The sequence below is a fragment of the Neodiprion fabricii genome, chromosome 6 (genome assembly GCF_021155785.1).
Source record: "Neodiprion fabricii isolate iyNeoFabr1 chromosome 6, iyNeoFabr1.1, whole genome shotgun sequence".
NCBI classification, from domain to species: Eukaryota; Metazoa; Arthropoda; class Insecta; order Hymenoptera; family Diprionidae; genus Neodiprion; species Neodiprion fabricii.
Window position 1 is genome coordinate 30,268,057 of NC_060244.1, and position 10,890 is coordinate 30,278,946.

The 10,890-nt window shown below is 37.9% G+C and overlaps 2 protein-coding genes and 1 pseudogene across 6 annotated transcripts; 2 read left to right on the forward strand and 1 right to left on the reverse strand.

Moving 5' to 3' along the window:
• The first annotated feature begins 157 nt into the window (after window positions 1-157).
• On the forward strand, window positions 158-2,804 carry LOC124184388 (palmitoyltransferase ZDHHC16B). Of its 4 annotated transcripts, none has more exons than XM_046574020.1 (6): window positions 158-330; window positions 396-543; window positions 705-1,014; window positions 1,323-1,513; window positions 1,625-1,935; window positions 2,003-2,804. In XM_046574020.1, exons 1-6 carry the CDS (start codon window positions 284-286, stop codon window positions 2,088-2,090), a joined length of 1,095 nt encoding a protein of 364 aa, XP_046429976.1. In that variant the 5' UTR covers window positions 158-283; the 3' UTR covers window positions 2,091-2,804. The 4 variants fall into 4 exon arrangements, with proteins under 4 accessions (XP_046429976.1, XP_046429975.1, XP_046429977.1 ...); XM_046574019.1 differs by having other exon boundaries at window positions 163-330; window positions 2,000-2,804; XM_046574021.1 differs by having other exon boundaries at window positions 186-330; window positions 401-543; window positions 2,000-2,804.
• LOC124185589 lies at window positions 2,761-4,990 on the reverse strand (annotated as a pseudogene).
• Window positions 4,991-7,082: 2,092 nt separating this feature from the next.
• On the forward strand, window positions 7,083-10,797 carry LOC124184389 (cellular tumor antigen p53). Of its 2 annotated transcripts, none has more exons than XM_046574023.1 (3): window positions 7,083-7,541; window positions 7,810-8,002; window positions 8,867-10,797. In XM_046574023.1, the coding sequence occupies exons 1-3, from the start codon at window positions 7,435-7,437 to the stop codon at window positions 9,587-9,589; spliced, it is 1,023 nt and encodes a 340-aa protein (XP_046429979.1). In that variant the 5' UTR covers window positions 7,083-7,434; the 3' UTR covers window positions 9,590-10,797. The 2 variants fall into 2 exon arrangements, 1 of the variants encoding a protein (XP_046429979.1); XR_006871182.1 differs by lacking the exon at window positions 7,083-7,541 and adding an exon at window positions 8,586-8,741 and having other exon boundaries at window positions 7,875-8,002; window positions 8,867-9,005.
• Window positions 10,798-10,890: the final 93 nt, after the last annotated feature.

Below are 10,890 nucleotides of genomic sequence, written 5' to 3' on the forward strand. Positions count from 1 at the left end.
ACCACTCATTTTTACAATAAATGTCCTTGTGAACGAAGTATATATATATATATATATATATATATATATATATAAATAGCCTACTCATTCTCAGCTTATTCACACTTTTTTGCCTTCCCGCCAATTCAAATTGAATCCCCGGCTTTTTGCAACATGTATTTGTAGTCGAGGAGTTGTTCGATCGTTGTAAGCATGTAAGGTTAGGGTCAGAAGCGGTCTGTTTACGGCTGCAAGTTTTGATCACGGTTTCGACAATTATTCGAAGACGTTTGGATAGTATAGAATGTCGAATATACGATGGTCTTTCGGTGGTGCCCCTACAGCTTTGAGGCAAGTCTATTGACCGTAACTTTGAGTATAATTTCAGCATTTAGTAAATATCTCGTCATTTATAGGTTAGGCGTAAAAAAGAAATGGTTTCGACTTCAAATCGTGGTCAAGTCGTTATTTTACAATCATTTTTTGGACTGGGGTTACGTATGCGACGTTCTGATGGAACCGATGTTCTGGTTTGTTGATAATTTCGCTGGGTGGCTTGGTCCGGTAAGTATTTTAATTAGGTCCTTTCAACTTGATCGGCCGATGTATCATTGTCACTGTCGAAGGAATCTAAGAGTTCGGTGAAAATTTTTATGCATTCCGACACGCCACACTCTTGTTTGAAAAGTTTCACAACAATTCACTGACTGACGTAAAATCTATAGTTGTTCGTAGTAATGGTGACCTTGTTGACTGCATCCATCGTCGCAATTGCCTATTGGATAGGGCTGCCCTATTGGTGGGATAAGAGTCCAGCGATGACTGTAGTATTGATATTAATAGGGAATTGGTTACTACTAAACGTCAGCTTCCACTACTACATGGGCGTCGCTGTTCCTGCCGGGTACCCTCCCAAAGGAGAACTCATTCCAGAGGCTGTCAGTATTTGCAAAAAGTGTATCAAGCCGAAACCACCAAGAACACATCATTGCTCGGTATGCAATAAATGTGTTCTTAAGATGGACCATCATTGCCGTATCCTTGCTACCTTTCTTTTTCATTTTACTTTGTTTCAGTCGTCGTTTTGCAGAGTTTGGCACTTAGACGGCCTTGATAAAAAATTTCTAATTTTCAATTTTTTCTCAATGAATATTACGAGTCAAGTTGTTCACTGTTTGTGCAAGAAAAATAACCGAAGCCAAAATATTTGAAAATAGTGGCGCGAGCACGGCATTTGCTGTTCTCACACTTTGTGCTATGCCAAGTAGGTACTTCTAGCTGAATGTCTTTCGGACGGTAAACAATCAAAAAAATGATCAGTTATAACCTTAAGCAAATCGTAGCGTGGCTGAATAACTGCGTCGGACACTACAATCACAGGCATTTCTTTCAATACATGGTCTTCACAGTTGTTGGAATTTTATTCATTATGATATTTGGAGTAGAGATTGCCTATCAAGAATTCTTTCCAGAACAGGATCCCGATTTGGAAGGGCATCCTGTACGGATAAATAATTCTCTCATCATTCCAGTGGTTGGTATTGCAATATTTTTCTTTGAATACAAGTAGCAGATTTTGATTTTTGTTTATTTATATCGCAAGTTGCTAATCGAACAAAACTATGCATCTGTGATATATTTTCAGACGGAAAGTCTGGAACATTTGAGTCAAGAAGAGCTTGATGAAATCGCCCGACAGGCTGCCGTAACGCAAATGAAAGATTGGAAACGAAAAGCAATAATTTACGCCGCAATGATAAGTCTGGGCACATTTGGAGCATTAGGAGCTCTGGCCTGGTGGCATTCAGGCCTAATTACGAGGGGAGAAACAAGCATTGAAGCTCGAATAAATAAAACAGAGTCGGAAAAGTATAAAGCCAAAGGTTGGGTGTATCAGAACCCGTACGATTTTGGACCTAGAGAGAATTGGAGAATATTCCTAGGGCTGAATGGAAGGTATGAAAATAATTGCATTTCTCAACTATCAGTAAAGATCAGTGGTGCATGTTTCACGTTTCAGAAGTTGGTGGCACATTCTTTTCCCATCGACACACGGGCCCTATGGAGATGGCCTTACATGGAACTCAATTCACGATGCAAAACTGTCATGACAAACTCAGTTTTATCACATTGCTGTATCACTCGAGAATAATCATTTAGTTTTTTGACTACTTTATTAAAATTCGCTTAATAATCTAGTCAAAATTTGTAGTATTGTCGTTGAGATCACAGGACTAATATTCAATAGCTAAAATCAGTTATAAAACAGCAAGTTTTAATGATGCAAATATTCGCGTCCAAGTCTAACTTTAGACTGTTACATGTTCTCCAAGTTTTAGTTTTTAGTCAGACAAAATTAACGCACCAAGTTGTTATTTTTACATATTTTTACTCGTCATTACGAACGTTGGTGACCCAATAAATATACGTGTATAAAAATTTTCTATGCTGCTTCGCAAATATGCTTTACTAATTTATAATGATATCATATTGTAAATGCGCGAGAGTGTTACATTTAATTATTATAGTTTGATATGTGCAATACTCAATCGCATGTTACAAATGCTGGCGTAGCTATCGGAGGACTAATAAAATTCAAATATTCGAAGAATTTGAAGTAGGTACTATTATGAGAAATGGATTTCTCTTTTGAGGTATTCTTTTTGTTACTACTGTTACCATCATCGAATCAGATCTAAGCTTTGATCGCTCTTAGGTTGTATCAATTGTCGATTTAACTACTTCATTCGTACAATCACAATAATTATACATTGCTGTGTGCTAACGACATCCATTTGTAATCTATAAAGTACATTATCAATCTAGTCGACAAACTATTTTTCTTAATAAATCTATGATAATTGAGTATATTGAGTATAATATATATACATTTGGCATTTTCTCGGGCCACACTATTCTTTCTATCCAATCAAGATAATGTGAAACTCTAGTGTATATCCCAGGAAAGTCACGCAATGCACAGAGTTTCCCAAAGCATGTGATGCCTATCACTTGATAGAGGCAGCTAATAAGTGGATGGACAATTTGTAGAGGGCCTCCTGAGTCTCCTTGGCAGTTATCGGACTGCCACCCGCCAGTTACATCGCCAGCGCACACTATACTGGGTACAATTCCACGAGGAACTGCTACCGATTTATTATGGCGCAGAGCGCATGCAACGTTGTCTAAAATGTCTAAACGTGCCTTCAGTAATGCATCGTTACTGTCTTCTCCTGAACTTCGAGTTCATTGTTGCATCGTATTATACAACAGTAAAATTTTATAATGTTATAAATTTGATTTCGATTTCTTCAAAAATTACGTTAAATGCAATGTCGGTTGAGGCAACAAGTTTCTTGCAGGTATGTAAATTTACCTATCTCAGTTCCACCCCATCCAGTAGCCCAAGCCTGTGCAGGCGTAGCATCGTACTTGGATAGAGGCATGCTGGTCTTATGTGATCTGTGAAGGTAACAGGAATTTTGAGTTCTATCAGAGCTATGTCTGCGTACATAGCTGCAGGCTTATACGTCGGATGTCTTTGTATCCCGATAATCTCGACAATCCGGCCCTCTACATGGTTTCCTAAGTTGTGAGCTCCTAAGCGAACAACAGATGGACTTCCCCTTTGGAAGGAATAATTTGATACTGAGCTCAAGAGACAAGATATTTCCTCATGTTTTTTCTTTTTTTTTTCACGATTGTCCACGAGTACAGTGAGACGCAGTTAGTACCCAACGTTCCGAGATCAGTGTCCCACTACAGAGGTAATTGACTTGTCCCTCATTGGGCCAGCCAAGGGCTACCATGTGTGGAAATTCCAACGATTGAGCTTCAATACCACTTACAGTGAGAGGAGTATGCAGTCCTTCGCACTTGCTATGTCCATCGTTCAGTGGAACACCTTCGTGCTTGGTGCCTACCAAAGCTAGTGCCCAAACTTTTTTACCGACGGCCTGTCCATATTCTTCACATTCTGGAAGTGTTTGTAAGGTGCAGAAATTCTTGGACTGATTTAACAAAATACAAGTCTATATTATACTATTTTTTGTGAATGTACTGATTTCAGATGTTCGTTTAGGATTGTTAGCCAATGTGTCGATATTCACATTGGTATTGAATTTTATGCCATCTTTGTTGTACGGTCCGTTAGTGGACTTCTCTAATTGTAAGCTTGAATTGACACCATTGGTTTCCTGAACGCTTGTTGTGTGGTTTTTACTTTCTAAAAATTTTAACTGGGACTGGTCATTTTCGTCAATTTTTGTTGCCTGATTCGAACTAGTGTGGTGATTTTGAGACCACGTGAAGCTATCCTCTCTCATGGCATGATTATAAGTGTACCAAGCTGGCTGGTGAGAGTCATCCTGGGTAGTTCGGCTTTTCCGTGAAAAATGTTCTGCTTTAAAAAAGCCATTGTGATAATTTATTGTTGAAAGTATTCAAGTTTACCGAGGCGCGTCGATTATTTATGCAAGCCTTGTGACTCATTTATTCTCACCGGGAATCACAAGCCGCCGTTGATTTTGTACCCATTTTGCATACATTAAAGCAAATTCGAGCGCGATTGGTATTATGTTGTACCTGAAAGTTGGTGCCACACGGTCTTGACCTTCAGAAGGAAAGTTCCGAAAATGTATTTCTCCGCCGTATTTCTGTTTACGACGATACATAACATCTATGGGGATAAAAACTACTATACCTACAACGTATTATAATAGTTCCATGATTCGTTCGTACATGCAGTTCTAACGCCTCGGCGCATACGAAATATAATTGGACGCGACGAGTTGCGTTGTCAAATACTTCATTTTTAATTTGTTGCAATCGTAGAGAATTGGCATTGCGTGTAGCATATCGTGAACAGGTGGTCACCTCTCTGAATGCAATGGTGTATCATGGGCAATCATGGCAGATGAATAACCTTTAATACAAACTGAGAATCCTGTTTCGCAGCTACTAACACATCTATGCACCAGTCATCGTAGTATATCAGGATTTTAGCGACCATGCCGGCAGGGCGGAATTCATACCGACCGGTTGTCATTATATCTAAATATGAGTGGATTACTATTTAATTTTACTGACACACGAGCTCCCCATAAAATCAAAAATCTTCCGACCTATTGATTAGATATCAGTGAATGGAACATGTGTGGTCATTTAATGATAAAACTATCCAGTGTGAGATATGCGAATGAAGAATTTAATAAAACTGAAGGACCAACAGAAGTGTTGAAACGGTGTTGATTAAAAATGAACGAAAATTTCAAATTCATGCGACTTACTCAATATCCATCGTGGCAGAGTCAGCCCATCCTCGACATGTAGAGTAAATATTTTCGGTCGGAAAGGTGTAGTAAATGGTGTGTTCCTGCGGAGGGCACTGAACATGTTTTATATTCCTTCGGGAAGCACTAAATAATTTTTATATTCCTGTAGAGGACACTGAATAAATTTTACACTGACACTGAACAATATAATAATTCACAATCCCTGCGATGATTCGTGTTAATAACTTCACTCACATCCTTGTGGTTTCACTCACTGTATTCTGAAATGACACTATATGGGTTGACTGCACAAAGTTACAAAAATCACCACTTACTGAGAACATGCGATAATTATTCGGGAAACAGCGATTGAAATTGTACACAATACGTTGTACTTGCTGGATTCCAGCCATGTACAACTGTACTAATCGGGTTCGGAAAATCGGCTTACACCCCAGTTCCGTTCACAGCAACGAAAACTGAAACGAAAAATTTTGTTGGCCTAAACACCTTTGCCACGGCAGTCGACCGCTCACACCGCGAAAATCTCATCGTGCGATTTATAAGTTAAACAAAAATATCCTCGGCTGTGTTGCACATTTTCTTTCACTCGAGAAATACCATACTTACATCAACAATACAAGCGGCACGCGAAGATTTGACCGTTAAATTGGCGGTAAATTGTCAAGATGGCACCGTGTCGATCGTTTGTCGATTGTTTATAAAATATGAGACTGCGCGCGTGTACAAGCAGCGCTATCTAGCGGTGAATAATGTTCCAATCGGTACAAGAATATTCGATCTAATTGGCTGATTCACGGGCCCGCTCGAATTTTTTGAATAAACCAACGTATCCGTCCAATCACGACACTCGAACTACGCCCGTTGGGTATCAAAATCCGATGACAAGCGATCGGTGATAAACACAAGTTCGCCATTCCAGAAACATTTCCCGCAAAATCTTGCAGAGACCTGTTATCTGATTAATTTAGTTATCTGATTTAAATTCACCACGTTGCATATTCAATATAAGTTAAAAAAAAAAAAACACCGAATAAAATGTTCCACCATGCACTGTAAAACCCGCGCAAGAGACGCTATAACCTTTTTTCAAATCGAGTTTCGCATTGAATAAATAAATACATATTTACATTTACAATTATTTTCCTAGGGGCGAAGAATTGCCACGCGAGTTAGATAAACCAGCGCACACTCAACATACACAGCGACAGCCTTATGACGAAATGATTTTTCTTTATATTTGATCGAATTGCGGTTGCGAAAGATCTGTATTCCCGGCGTTGCATTTTTATAACAACAGAAATGGTCAAGCTATGAACGGTGCTTAGGTCATAGCAATTGCAGATTTACTTCTACGTTAACACAACGAATAACTTATACGAGAATAATAACATGATTTTTATACCCAGAACGAACTACTGAACCTTTATTTAGTCGAGTTGACGTATCTAAATCCAAACCATGAGAGATCTCAAACGGAAGCGTTGAATGGGCATCCTGTTAAAGGAAGCTAGCTGAAAGCAGCACTTCGTGCCAGTTATGTGAGTCCGTAATTCTAACGATTCGCAAATAATGGTCGACAAATGAAAGTGTCAAATGTAATTTGGTCAGTATCCCATCTTTAACTTCTCTGTCTTCTTCCAATCCGTTGCATAGTAGAAAAAGATCAAACATTTGTATCAGTATGTCGAAATTCATATCGACCGGCTATTTCCGAGGTAATGCCAGCATGGAGACATAGATGTCAGTAGCTGACTTTAATTTTTCCAACTTTCTCTTTCGTACGGTTGGTTCACTGATGTGTACGGTAAGATGAAAACAAACGGATTTGCAAGCATTTGCAAGAAATATTGGTGTTAACGAAATTACCCGCAGGATGCAGATTAAAAGCTTATACATTTATTGAGAAATAAATAATCATGACTGAGTAATTTCAAACAATATTTATTGGTTGTACTTGTGTGTCAAAGTCATGATATTGAGTTTGGAAGGAACTACTAAGGACAAAGAAAACTACGAAAGAACGACCGGTTTCCCGCGTTACCAAAATGGCGCAGGTAGCGGCGTAACTCAAACGGTTCGGACGGTCCCGTCGTTACGTGGTTCGGTTTATCTGTTCGTTTCGCAAAGTGGCACCGCTAATATAAACACAAAATAGACAATGGCGAGTGAAAGTTCGTTGTCGTTATTGACGTTGACGAGTTCACAGGAAGACAGCATAATTTCAGAGCTTCGCGATAATGAAATAAATCTACAAGACCTGCACGAGTATGTTTTGATCCCAGTTATTGTCGCATGTATGATAAATATCAAAGTTTTGCTCATGAACTATCGCATGTTTGTTAACGAATTCAATAGATAGATGCTATTATATGATACAGTAACCTTAATTCCAATTGCTACTCTATTTCTCAACACAAGAGTTCAGTAGATTTATGTTGGGAGAGGGATACAATGTTTTCATCAATTTCACTTGCTTTTTCAGTCCATAGTAATGTTTAATATGTCATTATAAATCAAGTTTTGATTCTGGCAGCTTTGCTTTCGATCACACCGATATTGTTGAAGAGAAGTTTGACATCAGCCATTATCAAGAGACGCTACCGAACCACAATGATCTGTCCACGCAAACTGTAATGCAGGCACAGATGCCGGCAAACCAGGAGTTTGCTGGCGAATTAAACTTCGAATTGTTGCCGAACCAACAAGATGGAAGCAAGTCTTGGGTGGTAAGTTTTTACCTGAATTAATAATTGATCTATTTTACCAATTTGCACTGCACGCATATTGTGTCAATGTATCGTCACCTTCTATTCCGAAACATTGAACGCCACACGTCTAATTGTCAGTAACATGGTGTTGAATGTAGACTACAGGGTTGAATTTATGCATCTTAAGAGCGTAAAACGGTAGTACATCATTTATCTAAACTTACGGGAACTTATATTAGATTACCGGTCTTTGGGATATTTTCCAAATCTGCATTTATACAGTTCTTACACTAGATGTAAAAAGACATTAATTTCGAGAATTTCGCAATTTAATCCCTATGGCTGTTCTGTCTCATCGCTTTCATTGACTTTCACCTGAGACTAGTGATCTTTGGTAATAAAACAATGTGGTGGAGAAATTCTCTAAACACACTGGCCCTCTGTAGATATTCTCATTTACGATGTGCAATTGTATACCTGCTTTTTTTTGTCTTCTTATATTGAAGCTATTGAATATCGATACTATTTGCTGAGAATGACAAAGATAATCAAAACAATGAGACTAGTAATCTTGATTACTAGTGAAACAATTTTTTCTTAGGTAATTTTCTCTCCTTAGTAATTGACCTCTGCAAAGTCAACGCGCAACTTAGTTATAATGTTTGGGGACGGCAGAATTTCAGTCGCCAGGTTGTGAGTTGCCATGTTATGACGACGAGTTGAAATATTGAGGAGAGTTAAAAATCCTGCCAACGATGTAAGCGATAAGTATTCTTTGTTTGGTGTATCGCCAAATTTCATAGAGTGATTTGTCTTAACGAAGAGGGTGCGTCATACTATAGGCTAATACTAGTAAAAAATGAATAATTTTCTCTATTTCAGTACTCCGCGAAGCTGCAAAAAGTTTTTATTGAGATGGAAAAAACTCTGCCTTTATGGGTCAAATGGTCACCACCACACGGCCAGCTTTATGTAAGGGCTGGAATGGCTTTTTGCGAGCCGACCCACCGGTCAGATCCTGTGACTCGATGCCACAATCATATCGCCCTTTCAGATCAGAATATCCCATACCTGCGACATGTGCTTTCTTGTAAGCATAATGGGGCGAGATATTGTGAGACCAATACAGGGCACTATTCAGTCCTTGTACCACTTGGAACTCCTGAGCCCGGTACTGATTCGGTTCAAATGGATTTCACTTTTCATTGCAAAAACAGCTGCAGTACAGGCATAAATAGAAAACCTACCGAAGTAATTTTCACTTTGGAGACGGACAGAGCAGAAGTGTTGGGGCGCCGCAAACTGCTTGTGCGAATTTGCAGTTGCCCGAAACGAGACAGGGGCAAAGAGGAGAAAGAACTGCGGGAATCTTCAGGTGGAAAAAAAAGAAAAATTATGTTAGGCAAAAAATATATATCGCTACCTGTAGAACAGCAGCATGAAACCGACGCTGAAATTTTCTCGTTTAATGTTAAAATTTATGGCCGTGACAATTATGAAACTGTAAAAAAAGTTACATCAAGTGTCATGGCTCAGACTCTTGTCGACGGAGGGCCATCAGCGGTAATACAACCGTTAATCGAATACATTAAACGTCTACCATAATATGCATTGGTATGATGCAAAATTTATTATTATTATCATATTGTCTGTTTTAACTACGCAAAAAAGAAAAAAAGAAAAAAAAAAAACTTCATCGTCATTGAAGGAATACTGACTGTAAATGGAAACAAACGATCATTTTTTTACGTTATTTGATAATTGCATCCTAACTAAGGAAATCAATTCCATACAGCACGTATGTACAATGAATCTATGATGACGCATATGGGGCATTATTTTTGAAATTGGGCAAGACTTTAAAGGTGAACATCAAATCAAATCTGCACATAGCAGAAAACAGTGTAGAAATACCCAGGGTGGATACAGCAATGCCGTAGTCGTGATCCCGAGAATGCATAGGTTTCCCAATTCCATATAGGCCACACACCACAAAAAAAAAAATTCACCAGTTTTTTAAATATTATTGACAGCAATGAAGGTCTGGGGCCTCTAGACTTTTTTTGATAGTAACTTGACAAAGTTCGCATTTAAATAAATAATGAAAATGTAACGAGTGATTGGCTCATAATGATACTTGGCTTAAAATTCACGAAACAATTCGAAAAGTTGGTGATAATGTTGTGATATAATTCTTTTCTTATTTAAAAAACTTTTTTTTTTTCAATATTCCTTCGTTTTCGAGTTGTACTCATTTGAAAAATTTTAACGCGAACTATTTCGAAAAGCACGTCAAGAATAGATCGAAAAAATTTTTGGAAACCTCATGTATATTTCTTTTGATAGGCAAAATGAAATTTAAAAGAATTATGTGAATAAAAAATTCGAGCTTAAAGTCTTTTCCGATTTATCAAAAAATGTACCTTACGCTATATCTTTTCTACGTACCAGTAATTATTATATTGATAATTATTACGATTATTATTTGTTAAGAATTACCATACATATTTTGTTTACTTCATTTTTAAGAGGACAATTCTTCAGCAGGATCAAATCTGATGAGTTTGTGTCTATTGCTCAGTTTTATTGTTGCATTTTTAACTCGTGGAACTGCGTTCCATTTACAACGGTTTGGATGTTCGGGTATTATTTAGTAGACCAACTTGTGCCTTAACCAGTAGTCGGATCTGTTTTTAAATTTCGAACTCGAACGTTCAGATATTAATGCAAGTGAACTAAATTAGGAATATTTTCATATGAAATGTTAGTTTAAGACCGATGTTTAAAAATAAAGTTACTGATACAATTTTCAATCACGTGATCGTTATTTTCAAGTATTCACATCATTACTTACAAATAGATTTCACGACGGCAATCACAATTTGTGAACCGTTGAATATTAACGC

Bases quoted from the DNA above. Each gene is read 5' to 3' on its own strand.
- LOC124184388 (XM_046574019.1), top strand. From the start codon at position 284: ATGTCGAATATACGATGGTCTTTCGGTGGTGCCCCTACAGCTTTGAG. The intron at 544-704 runs GTAAGTATTTTA...TAAAATCTATAG, and splicing joins TCGCTGGGTGGCTTGGTCCG to TTGTTCGTAGTAATGGTGAC. The intron at 1,015-1,322 runs GTATCCTTGCTA...AGCAAATCGTAG, and splicing joins TAAGATGGACCATCATTGCC to CGTGGCTGAATAACTGCGTC.
- LOC124184389 (XM_046574023.1), top strand. From the start codon at position 7,435: ATGGCGAGTGAAAGTTCGTTGTCGTTATTGACGTTGACGAGTTCACAG. The intron at 7,542-7,809 runs GTATGTTTTGAT...TGATTCTGGCAG, and splicing joins AATCTACAAGACCTGCACGA to CTTTGCTTTCGATCACACCG. The intron at 8,003-8,866 runs GTAAGTTTTTAC...TCTCTATTTCAG, and splicing joins ATGGAAGCAAGTCTTGGGTG to TACTCCGCGAAGCTGCAAAA.